Raw genomic sequence first — 12768 nt, 5'->3', positions numbered from 1 at the left:
TGGTGTAGGGAAGGAGGGGAGAAGAGTGTAGGGGTGTAGGGAAGGAAGGGAGAAGAGTGTAGGGGTGTAGGGAAGGAGGGGGAGAAGAGTGTAGGGGTGTAGGGAAGGAGGGGGAGAAGAGTGTAGGGGTGTAGGGAAGGAAGGGGGAAGAAGTGTAGGGGTGTAGGGAAGGAGGGGGAGAAGAGTGTAGGGGTGTAGGGGTGTAGGGAAGGAGGGGGAGAAGAGTGTAGGGGTGTAGGGAAGGAGGGGGAGAAGAGTGTAGGGGTGTAGGGAAGGAGGGGGAGAAGAGTGTAGGGGTGTAGGGAAGGAGGGGGAGAAGAGTGTAGGGGTGTAGGGAAGGAGGGGGAGAAGAGTGTAGGGGTGTAGGGAAGGAGGGGGAGAAGAGTGTAGGGGTGTAGGGAAGGAAGGGAGAAGAGTGTAGGGGTGTAGGGAAGGAGGGGGAGAAGAGTGTAGGGGTGTAGGGAAGGAGGGGGAGAAGAGTGTAGGGGTGTGGGGAAGGAGGGGAGAAGAGTGTAGGGGTGTAGGGAAGGAAGGGAGAAGAGTGTAGGGGTGTAGGGAAGGAGGGGGAGAAGAGTGTAGGGGTGTAGGGAAGGAGGGGGAGAAGAGTGTAGGGGTGTAGGGAAGGAAGGGAGAAGAGTGTAGGGGTGTAGGGAAGGAGGGGGAGAAGAGTGTAGGGGTGTAGGGAAGGAGGGGGAGAAGAGTGTAGGGGTGTAGGGAAGGAGGGGGAGAAGCGTGTAGTGGTGTAGGGAAGGGAGGGGAGAAGAGTGTAGGGGTGTAGGGAAGGAAGGGAGAAGAGTGTAGGGGTGTAGGGAAGGAGGGGGAGAAGAGTGTAGGGGTGTAGGGAAGGAGGGGGAGAAGAGGTGTAGGGGTGTAGGGAAGGAAGGGAGAAGAGTGTAGGGGTGTAGGGAAGGAGGGGGAGAAGAGTGTAGGGGTGTAGGGGTGTAGGGAAGGAGGGGGAGAAGAGTGTAGGGGTGTAGGGAAGGAGGGGGAGAAGAGTGTAGGGGTGTAGGGAAGGAGGGGGAGAAGAGTGTAGGGGTGTAGGGAAGGAGGGGGAGAAGAGTGTAGGGGTGTAGGGAAGGAGGGGGAGAAGAGTGTAGGGGTGTAGGGAAGGAAGGGAGAAGAGTGTAGGGGTGTAGGGAAGGAGGGGGGAGAAGAGTGTAGGGGTGTAGGGAAGGAAGGGAGAAGAGTGTAGGGGTGGAGGGAAGGAGGGGGAGAAGAGTGTAGGGGTGTAGGGAAGGAGGGGAGAATAGTGTAGGGGTGTAGGGAAGGAGGGGGAGAAGAGTGTAGGGGTGTAGGGAAGGAGGGGGAGAAGGGTGTAGGGGTGTAGGGAAGGAGGGGAAGAAGAGTGTAGGGGTGTAGGGAAGGAGGGGGAGAAGAGTGTAGGGGTATAGGGAAGGAGGGGGAGAAGAGTGTAGGGGTGTAGGGAAGGAGGGGAGAAGAGTGTAGGGGTGTAGGGAAGGAGGGGGAGAAGAGTGTAAGGGAAGGAGGGGGAGAAGAGTGTAGGGGTGTAGGGAAGGAGGGGGGAGAAGAGTGTAGGGGGTGAAGGGGAAGGTAGGGCGAGAAGGGTGTAGGGGTGTAGGGAAGGAGGGGGAGAAGAGTGTAGGGGTGTAGGGAAGGAGGGGAGAAGAGTGTAGGGAAGGAGGGGGGGAGAAGAGTGTAGGGGTGTAGGGAAGGAGGGGGAGAAGAGTGTAGGGGTGTAGGGAAGGAGGGGGGAGAAGAGTGTAGGGGTGTAGGGAAGGAGGGGGGGAAGAGTGTAGGGGTGTAGGGAAGGAGGGGGAGAAGAGTGTAGGGGTGTAGGGAAGGAGGGGGAGAAGAGTGTAGGGGTGTAGGGAAGGAGGGGGAGAAGAGTGTAGGGGTGTAGGGAAGGAGGGGGAGAAGAGTGTAGGGGTGTAGGGAAGGAGGGGAGAAGAGTGTAGGGGTGTAGGGAAGGAAGGGAGAAGAGTGTAGGGGTGTAGGGAAGGAGGGGGAGAAGAGTGTAGGGGTGTAGGGAAGGAGGGGGAGAAGAGTGTAGGGGTGTAGGGAAGGAGGGGAGAAGAGTGTAGGGGTGTAGGGAAGGAAGGGAGAAGAGTGTAGGGGTGTAGGGAAGGAGGGGGGAGAAGAGTGTAGGGGTGTAGGGAAGGAGGGGGAGAAGAGTGTAGGGGTGTAGGGAAGGAAGGGAGAAGAGTGTAGGGGTGTAGGGAAGGAGGGGGAGAAGAGTGTAGGGGTGTAGGGAAGGAGGGGGAGAAGAGTGTAGGGGTGTAGGGAAGGAGGGGGAGAAGCGTGTAGTGGTGTAGGGAAGGAGGGGAGAAGAGTGTAGGGGTGTAGGGAAGGAAGGGAGAAGAGTGTAGGGGTGTAGGGAAGGAGGGGGAGAAGAGTGTAGGGGTGTAGGGAAGGAGGGGGGAGAAGAGTGTAGGGGTGTAGGGAAGGAAGGGAGGAAGAGTGTAGGGGTGTAGGGAAGGAGGGGGAGAAGAGTGTAGGGGTGTAGGGGTGTAGGGAAGGAGGGGGAGAAGAGTGTAGGGGTGTAGGGAAGGAGGGGGAGAAGAGTGTAGGGGTGTAGGGAAGGAGGGGGAGAAGAGTGTAGGGGTGTAGGGAAGGAGAGGGAGAAGAGTGTAGGGGTGTAGGGAAGGAGGGGGAGAAGAGTGTAGGGGTGTAGGGAAGGAAGGGAGAAGAGTGTAGGGGTGTAGGGAAGGAGGGGGAGAAGAGTGTAGGGGTGTAGGGAAGGAAGGGAGAAGAGTGTAGGGGTGGAGGGAAGGAGGGGAGAAGAGTGTAGGGGTGTAGGGAAGGAGGGGAGAATAGTGTAGGGGTGTAGGGAAGGAGGGGGAGAAGAGTGTAGGGGTGTAGGGAAGGAGGGGGAGAAGGGTGTAGGGGTGTAGGGAAGGAGGGGAAGAAGAGTGTAGGGGTGTAGGGAAGGAGGGGGAGAAGAGTGTAGGGGTATAGGGAAGGAGGGGGAGAAGAGTGTAGGGGTGTAGGGAAGGAGGGGAGAAGAGTGTAGGGGTGTAGGGAAGGAGGGGGAGAAGAGTGTAGGGAAGGAGGGGGAGAAGAGTGTAGGGAAGGAGGGGGGAGAAGAGTGTAGGGTGTAGGGAAGGAGGGCGAGAAGGGTGTAGGGGTGTAGGGAAGGAGGGGGAGAAGAGTGTAGGGGTGTAGGGAAGGAGGGGAGAAGAGTGTAGGGAAGGAGGGGGGAGAAGAGTGTAGGGGTGTAGGGAAGGAGGGGGAGAAGAGTGTAGGGGTGTAGGGAAGGAGGGGAAGAAGAGTGTAGGGGTGTAGGGAAGGAGGGGGAGAAGAGTGTAGGGGTGTAGGGAAGGAGGGGAAGAAGAGTGTAGGGGTGTAGGGAAGGAGGGGGAGAAGAGTGTAGGGGTGTAGGGAAGGAGGGGGAGAAGAGTGTAGGGGTGTAGGGAAGGAGGGGAAGAAGAGTGTAGGGGTGTAGGGAAGGAGGGGGAGAAGAGTGTAGGGGTGTAGGGAAGGAGGGGGAGAAGAGTGTAGGGGTGTAGGGAAGGAGGGGAGAAGAGTGTAGGGAAGGAGGGGGGAGAAGAGTGTAGGGGTGTAGGAAAGGAGGGGGAGAAGAGTGTAGGGAAGGAGGGGGGAGAAGAGTGTAGGGGTGTAGGGAAGGAGGGGGAGAAGGGGTGTATTGGGTGTAGGGAACTAAGAAGAGAGTCATAAAAAAATTGAACTCCGTTTTAAATTCGTAGTCTGGCCCTAGTCTCCCCACTCCTCTGTGGTTCCCAAACCCCACTACCTCATCCCTTCTCTGTGTACAGAGAGAGAGTGACACCCCATCCCCTCCCTTGCCTCCTTTCTCCCTACTCCTCCCGTTTCCCATCCTCCCCTGTCATAACTTTACAAACATGTTTAAAACTCCTTAAACAACGGTAGATGGGAAAGTCATGCATTTTCTTTTTTCAGATTTTTTTGCGCTTTTTTTCAACATGGAAACTCATATGATGATCACCATCATCATCATCATCATCGCTGTAGTAGAAGTATCCGGAACGGAAGCAGAGCTCATCTGTTTTGTTCTGTTACGCTCTGTTCATCCCTCCTTCTTTCTCACTCTCTTCCTCCCTCACAGTCCTCTCTCTCTCTCCCTCTGACCCTCTCTCCATCCCTCCATTTCTCTCCACCCCTCTCTCCGCCCCCCTCTCCCTCCCTCTCTCCATCCCTCCATTTCTCTCCACCCCTCTCTCCCTCCCTCTCTCCCTCTCTCCATCCCTCCATTTCTCTCCACCCCTCTCTCCGTCCCCCTCTCCCTCCCTCTCTCCCTCTCTCCATCCCTCCATTTCTCTCTCCACCCCTCTCTCCGCCCCCCTCTCCCTCCCTCTCTCCCTCTCTCCATCCCTCCATTTCTCTCCACCCCTCTCTCCGCCCCCCTCTCCCTCCCTCTCCATCCCTCCACCCCTCTCTCCGCCCCCTCTCCCTCCCTCTCTCTGTCTCTCATACAGGTGTGGTGCGGCGGTTAGCTGCGCTGCCCGTGTCCGTCAGGTCTTTCTGAATACTGTTGTGGACCTGGAGGAAGCTGTGGTCCCGTTCCAACGTGGTTGAGTTATAGGCGGCTGTCGGCGTGCCTGTCTGGTTCTTCAGCGTATCCCGCGGCAACGTGTACATGGACAGCTCCGTCGACGGTAGCGCCCCGAATGCCTTCAGCCCCACCGGGGACGTGTCCCGGGATGCGTCCCCGGTGGAACGGGAGCTGGAGCGCGAGCGTCCCCGGTAACGGTAGCGGTAGGAGGGGATGCGCGTGATGGCGGCGCCTTGGAGGTAGTCGGCGGCGCTGATGGCGGCCCCCACGCGGAGCTGCCGGTGGCGGTCGATGAACATGTGCACTGCGAGCACGCCCACCATCTCGGCCATGATGAAGGAGAGGGCGCCGAAGTAGAAGGACCAGCCATAAGAATAACTGTTCTTCTTCGAGTCCGACTTGGACGGGTCGCCCGCGTTGGCTGATATGTAGACGATGATGCCGATGATGTTACTCAGTCCTGGAGGAGAGGGGGAAGAGGGAGAGAGATGGGGGGAGAGGAGGAAGAGGGAGAGAGATGGGGGGGAGAGGGGGAAGAGGGAGAGAGATGGGGGGGAGAGGGGGTCATCATCATCATCAGCCTCATCTATCTCTCTCTCTCTCTCTCTCTCTCTCTCTCTCTCTCTCTCTCTCTCTCTCTCTCCCCGCCCCCTCCTCTCTCTCTCTCTCTCTCTCTCTCTCTCTCTCTCTCTCTCTCTCTCTCTCTCTCTCTCTCTCTCTCTCGCTCTCTTTCTCTCCCCGCCCCCTCCTCTCTCTCTCTCTCTCTCTGCTCTCTTTCTCTCCCCGCCCCCTCCCTCTCTCTCTCTCTCTCTCTCGCTCTCTTTCTCTCCCCGCCCCCTCCTCTCTCTCTCTCTCCCCGCCCCTCCTCTCTCTCTCTCTTCCCCACCCCCCTCCTCTCTCTCTCTCTCTCTCTCTTTCTCTCTCTCTCTCTCTCTCTCTCTTTCTCTCCCCGCCCCCCTCTCTTACACTTTGTCTCTTTTGCTCTCTATGTGTCTATCATCTGTCTCTGACTCTGTCTTTCTCTCTGCAGTCTCTCTATCACTCTGTTCTTTCATCATATATATAACATGTGTAAATGATGGGGCTAGAACAGAGCAGAACTGTGTCAGGGACACCTTATTTTTAGAGATCCTCATGGGTTCTCCACAGCCTAGCAACAGGAGAGAGAGAGGGGAGAGAGATAGAGGGGGAGAGAGAGTGGGAGAGGGGAGAGAGAGAGAGAGAGAGAGATGTGCTCTATATGTCTGACCTGCACCATGGAGATAGTTATCTAGACCAGCCTAGAACTCCTCTCTCTCTCTGTCTCCCTCACTCCCCCTCTCTCTCTTCCTCTCTCCCTCCTTTTCTCTCCCTTCCCTCCGACCCTTAATCTCCTTCACTCTCCCCTCTATCCCTACCCCTCCCCTCTATCCGTCTCTCCCTACCCCTCCCCTCTCACCCTCCCTCCCTCTATCCCTACCCCTCCCCTCTCACCCTCCCTCCCTCTATCCCTACCCCTCCCCTCTCACCCTCCTTCTATCCCCCTCTCCCTCTATCCCTACCCCTCCCCTCTCACGCTCCCTAACTCTATCCCTACCCCTCCCCTCTCCTCTCTCACCCCCCCTCCCTCTATCCCCCTCTCCCTCTATCCCTACCCCTTTCCCTCTCACCCTCCTTCTATCCCCTCTCCCTCTATCCCTACCCCCTCCCTACCTTCGTCTATCCCTGCCCCTTCCTTCTCACCTTCCTTCCCTCCCTCTACCCCCCTCGCCCTACCCCTTCCCTCTCACCCTCCCTCCCTCATTCCCTCCCTCCCTCTACCTCTACCCCCTGCCTCTCACCCTCCCTCCCTCCCTCTATCCCCCTCTCCCTCTAACCCTACTCCTTCCCTCTCACCCTCCCTCCCTCACCCTCACCCTCCCTTCCTCCATGGCTACCTGCGGAGACGAAGAGGATGCCTGCGCTGAGGATGATGTTGTGGCGTGACTTGTAGAACTCGCTGGCAGCTATACACAGCCCTCCCATGAAGAGCAGGATCACACTCATGATGGGGAAGATACTGGAGGCTCGCACCGCACCTGAGGGACACACACACACACACACACACACACACACACACACACACACACACACACACACACACACACACACACACACACACACACACACACACACACACACACACACACACACACACACACACACACTAAATGAGGTGAATGAGTAAAATACTGTGGGATGACTAACACACAGACTGAAGGAAAAAAGGCTAATAAATAATGACAGTACCAAGACTTGACAGTACCAAGAATAACAAACTGCCTACATATAGAGAAAGTGAGAGACATTTTGACATAACTCTCTCTCTCCCTCTCCCTCTCCCTCTCCCTCTCCCTCTCTCTCTCTCTCTCTCTCTCTCTCTCTCTCTCTCTCTCTCTCTCTCTCTCTCTCTCTCTCTCTCTCTCTCTCTCTCTCTCTCTCTCTCTCTCTCTCTCTCTCTCTCTCTCTCTCTCTCTCTCTCTCTCTTTCTCTTTCTCTGAACAGCTGTCACTCCTGGTAACATGCACACTTGAAACTTTAATTATAGACTAGCTTAACATTTCACCACCTCACCTCATCCTCCCCCCTCTCCCTCCCATCTTCTCTAAGCCTCTCCTCTTCTCCTCCATGTCCCCCCCCCCTCCCTCCCATCGTCTCTAACCCTCTCCTCTTCTCCTCCATGTCTCCCCCCTCTCCCTCCCATCTTCTCTAACCCTCTCCTCTTCTCCTCCATGTCTCCCCCTCTCCCTCCCATCGTCTCTAACCCTCTCCTCTTCTCCTCCATGTCTCCCCCCTCTCCCTCCCATCGTCTCTAACCCTTCCCTCTTCTCCTCCATGTCTCCCCCCTCTCCCCCCCATCGTCTCTAACCCTCTCCTCTTCTCCTCCATGTCTCCCCCCTCTCCCTCCCATCGTCTCTAACCCTCTCCTCTTCTCCTCCATGTCTCCCCCTCTCCCTCCCATCGTCTATAACCCTCTCCTCTTCTCCTCCATGTCTCCCCCTCTCCCTCCCATCTTCTCTAACCCTCTCCTCTTCTCCTCCATGTCTCCCCCTCTCCCTCCCATCGTCTCTAACCCTCTCCTCTTCTCCTCCATGTCTCCCCCCTCTCCCTCCCATCTTCTCTAACCCTCTCCTCTTCTCCTCCATGTCTCCCCCTCTCCCTCCCATCTTCTCTAACCCTCTCCTCTTCTCCTCCATATCTCCCCCCTCTCCCTCCCATCGTCTCTAACCCTCTCCTCTTCTCCTCCATGTCTCCCCCCTCTCCCTCCCATCTTCTCTAACCCTCTCCTCTTCTCCTCCATGTCTCCCCCTCTCCCTCCCATCGTCTCTAACCCTCTCCTCTTCTCCTCCATGTCTCCCCCCTCTCCCTCCCATCGTCTCTAACCCTCTCCTCTTCTCCTCCATGTCTCCCCCACCCCTCCATGTATCTTAAGTACATTCTCTCTTTTCCCCAAAGTGCTGACAGGGAGACCTTCTGGAAGACTCCAACTTTAGGAATGTTGACACCCTTCACTCCACCTCTCTGTCTCTCTGTCTCTCTGTCTCTCTGTCTCTCTGTCTCTCTATCTCTCTGTCTCTCTGTCTCTCTGTCTCTCTGTCTCTCTCTCTGTCTCTCTCTCTCTCTCTCAATTCAATTAAATTCTAATCAATTCAAGGGGCTTTATTGGCATGGGAAACATATGTTTATATTGCCAAAGCAAGTGAAATAGATAATAAACAAAAGTGAAATAAACAATAAAAAATGAACAGTAAACAAAATAAACAATAACTTTTAAAATGTCATATTATGTCTATAAACAGTGTTGTAATGATGTGCAAATAGTTCAAGTACAAAAAGGAAAATAAATACACATAAATATTGGTTGTATTTACAATGGTGTTTGTTCTTCACTGGTTGACCAAATCTTGCTGCTCTGATGGCACACTGTGGTATTTCACCCAGTAGATATGGGAATTTATCAAAATTGAATTTGTTTTCTAATTCTTTGTGGGTCTGTGTAATCTGAAGGAAATATGTGTCTCTAATATGGTCATACATTTGGCAGGAGGTTAGGAAGTGCAGCTCAGTTTCCACCTCATTGTGTGGGCAGTGTGCACATAGCCTGTCTTCTCTTGAGAGCCAGGTCTGTCTTCGATGGCCTTTCTCAATAGCAAGGCAATGCTCACTGAGTCTGTACACATTTCCTAACTTAAGTTTGGGTCAGTCACAGTGGTCAGATATTCTGCCACTGTGGCCTCTCTGTTTAGGGCCAAATAGCATTCTAGTTTGCTCAGTTTTTTTGTAAATTCTTTCCAACGTGTCAAGTAATTGTCTTTTTGTTTTCTCATAATTTGGTTTGGTCTAATTGTGTTGCTGTCCTGGGGCTCTGTGGGGTGTGTTTGTGTTTATGAACAGAGCCCGAGGTGATGGCTTTATTATGGAAGGTTTGGGAATCGCTTCCATTTAGGTGGTTGTAGAATTTAACGTCTCTTTTCTGGATTTTGATAATTAGCGGGTATCAGCTTTATTCTGCTCTACATGCATTATTTGGTGTTTTACGTTGTACACTGAGGATATTTTTATAGAATTCTGCATGCAGAGTCTCAATTTGGTGTTGTCCCATTTTGTAAATTCTTGGTTGGTGAGCGGACCCCAGACCTCACAACCATAAAGGGCAATGGCTTCTATAACTGATTCAAGTATTTTTAGCCAGATCCTAATTGGTATGTCGAATTTTATGTTTCTTTTGATGGCATAGAACTCTCTCTCTCTCTCTCTACCTCTCTCTCTACCTCTCTCTCCCCCTCTCTCTCTACCTCTCTCTCTCTACCTCTCTCTCTCTCTCTCTCTCTCTCTATCCCTCCATCTCTCTACACCTCTCTGTATCTCCATCTCTCTATCCCGCCACCTCTCTGTATCTCCATCTCTCCATCCCACCATCTCTCTATCCCGCCACCTCTCTGTATCTCCATCTCTATATCCCTCCATCTCTCTATCCCTCCATCTCTCTGTATCTCCATCTCTATATCCCTCCATCTCTCTATCCCTCCATCTCTATATCCCTCCATCTCTCTATCCCGCCACCTCTCTGTATCTCCATCTCTATATCCCTCCATCTCTCTGTATCCCTCCATCTCTCTATCCCTCCATCTCTATATCCCTCCATCTCTCTATCCCGCCACCTCTCTGTATCTCCATCTCTCTATCCCTCCATCTCTCTATCCCGCCACCTCTCTGTATCCCTCCATCTCTCTATCCCTCCATCTCTATATCCCTCCATCTCTCTATCCCGCCACCTCTCTGTATCTCCATCTCTATATCCCTCCATCTCTCTATCCCTCCATCTCTCTATCCCGCCACCTCTCTGTATCCCTCCATCTCTCTATCCCTCCATCTCTCTATCCCTCTATCTCTCTATCCCGCCACCTCTCTGTATCTCCATCTCTCTATCCCTCCATCTCTCTATTCCGCCACCTCTCTGTATCTCCATCTCTATATCCCTCCATCTCTCTATCCCGCCACCTCTCTGTATCTCCATCTCTCTATCCCTCCATCTCTCTATCCCGCCACCTCTCCGTATCTCTATCTCTCCATCTCTCTATCTCTCTATCCCTCCATCTCTCCATCTCTCCATCTCTCTATCTCTCTATCCCTCCATCCCTCCATCTCTCTATCTCTCTATCTCTCCATCTCTCTATCTCTCTATCTCTCCATCTCTCTATCTCTCTATCCCTCCATCTCTCTATCTCTCCATCTCTCTATCTCTCTATCCCTCCATCTCTCTATCTCTCTATCTCTCCATCTCTCTATCTCTCCATCTTTGTCCCTGCTTACTTTCTTATCTGTCTGTCCATCAGCTGTCTGTGTCTTTGACCTCTGGTTGGCTTATTCGCTGTCCTCCAGCGTTGCATTGCCGTGGTCACCGGGCAACAGTCTCTGGGACAGCCAATGGTACAACTAAATGTCTGTGTGTTTCTGTAAGAGGGGGCGAGTGGTGTTTCTTGTACCCCCCTCACTCCGTTCCTCCCTCTTTATTTCCCATCTCTCCATCCTCTCCATTTTTCTGCACAGCTGTCAGAGGGGGAGAGAGAGGGAGCAAAAGGGGGGAGTGGTGGAGAGGGGGGAGAGAAAGGGAGAGAAAAGGGGGAGAGTGGTGTAGAGAGGGGGGAAGAGGGAGTGATAGGGAGAAAGAGAGCGATAGAGAGAGGGAGAAAGAGAGGGATAGAGAAAGGGAGAGAGAGAGGGAGAGAGAGAGAGGGGGAGAGAGAAGTAGAGAGAGAGAGAGAGAGAGAGAGAGCGTGTGTTCCAGGGGAAGGTTCCGGTTGGCCAGGCTGATTAAATATTAAGGTGACCTCAGAGTTGGCCGGGCACCAACCTCCCCTTTCTACCCCCATCCTCCCCCCTGGCCTGTCGCATTAACCCCACCTTCCCCCTGCTCATTGACATGTGCAGTCAAGGTGCATTATCTTAAAGATACAATAACCCCACATCTCACACGCACGCACGCACGCACGCACGCACACACACACACACACACACAGCCTTCTCCAGAGTCAGCAAAATTCTCTCTCTCTATCTCTCCCTTTTTTTTTTTTTTTTTTTTTACCTTTATTTAAAACCTTTTGTCAATAGGGGGAGCTGTTAGCATTATTTTTTTTTTTACATTTCCAAATTAAACTGCCTCGTACTCAATTCTTGATCGTACAATATGCATATTATTGTTATTATTGGATAGAAAACAGTCTATAGTTTCTATAGGAGTTGAAATTTTGTCTCTGAGTGGTACAGAACAATTTCTACAGCACTTTTCATGACAGGGTTCAGATTTCAGAAATTTTTACCTCTGATCTGGGGTCTGTTTATAAGGCCACAGTGAATGCTATGAAGAAACCGACACTACCTACGTCTTCCTCTGGGTGTCTGTACGTCATCACGTTTTCAATGAACTCGATGGGACGTTCACAGCCATTATAAATGACAAAAATGTACAGAGACCCCTCTTTCTCAACGTGCGCCTCAAGCGTGAAGGCCATCGGACCTGCCTCGTTCCAAATCGTTTTCTAACCAGCTAGTATTTCTCCGGTCATGTTTTCAGTCGTTATAGTTGTTAAAAACATCATAATGTAGTGAATTTTAACCGTTTTATAGCAATTTATATCCGTTTAGTGCGATTCTGAGGAATTTATTTGTCGTGCACTTTCTAGCTTTGGGACACGTTTCGCGGTCTCGGTCGTTGTTAGTGGACATTTCGAAGGACAGAGGACATCTATCGACCAAAAGACGTTTATAACATAGAAAGGATACATTGCCCAAGAATATGATGGAAGATCAGCTCAAAGTAAGCAATATTTAATATGATAAACCGTGTTTCTGTCGAAATATTTTAAACGCATATATCGCCATTTTGTTTGGTATAGCTTCACTTGGCCAACCCTGTATTGAAAAGTAAGGATAATTTTAAAAATGTAAATCAGCGGTTGCATTAAGAACTAATTTGTCTTTCGATTCCTGTCAACCCTGTATTTTTTAGTCAAGTATATGATTAGCTTTTAATTAAACTAGATCACTCTGATAGATGACGTCAGACATATTGAGGCTTGATTTCCTAGTATTTTCATTGTGTAACCACGGTTTTGTATGGCTAAATATGCACCTTTTCGAACAAACTGTATATGTATGTTGTAAAATGATGTTACAGGAGTGTCATCGGAAGAATTCTGAGAAGGTTAGTGAAAAAATTAATATCTTTTGGCGGTGATTACGTTATAGCGCTCTTTGGCTGGAATCGATGCTCTGGTAACGTTTTCACATGTAGTATGCTAACTTATCGATTTATTGTGTTTTCGCTGTAAAACGCTTAGAAAATCTGAAATATTGTCTGGAATCACAAGATCTGGGTCTTTCCATTGCTATGCTTTGTCTATTCTTATGAAATGTTTTATGATGAGTAAATTGGTCATACACGTTGCTCTATCTAGTAATTCTAGTGGATTTGTGATGGTCGGTGCAATTGTAAACTGTGATTTCTACCTGAAATATGCACTTTTTTCTAACAAAAACTATCCTATACCATGAATATGTTATCAGACTGTCATCTGATGGTTTTTTTTATAGGTTATTGGCTATCAATATCTTAGTTGAGCCGAATTGGTGATAGCACCTGAAGGAGTAAGAAACTGATGGAGTTAGAATAGTGGTGTATTTTGCTAACGTGTTTAGCTAATAGATTTACATATTTTGTCTTCCCTGTAAAACATTTTAAAAATCTGAAATGGTGG

At 51.4% G+C, this 12768-nt stretch overlaps 1 protein-coding gene across 1 annotated transcript; it reads right to left on the bottom strand.

Annotated features, from left to right (window-relative positions):
* Positions 1-4375: 4375 nt before the first annotated feature.
* LOC139567320 (voltage-dependent calcium channel gamma-2 subunit-like) lies at positions 4376-6578 on the bottom strand. Its single transcript, XM_071388724.1, has 2 exons — positions 6409-6578; positions 4376-4952 (listed from the first exon to the last, which is right to left on the bottom strand). The coding sequence occupies exons 1-2, from the start codon at positions 6515-6517 to the stop codon at positions 4408-4410; spliced, it is 654 nt and encodes a 217-aa protein (XP_071244825.1). The 5' UTR covers positions 6518-6578; the 3' UTR covers positions 4376-4407.
* Between the last annotated feature and the right edge of the window lie 6190 nt (positions 6579-12768).

This window comes from Salvelinus alpinus, unplaced genomic scaffold, assembly GCF_045679555.1.
Source record: "Salvelinus alpinus unplaced genomic scaffold, SLU_Salpinus.1 scaffold_209, whole genome shotgun sequence".
In the NCBI taxonomy this organism is placed as follows: domain Eukaryota; kingdom Metazoa; phylum Chordata; class Actinopteri; order Salmoniformes; family Salmonidae; genus Salvelinus; species Salvelinus alpinus.
This window is presented reverse-complemented; position numbering and strand designations above follow the sequence as displayed.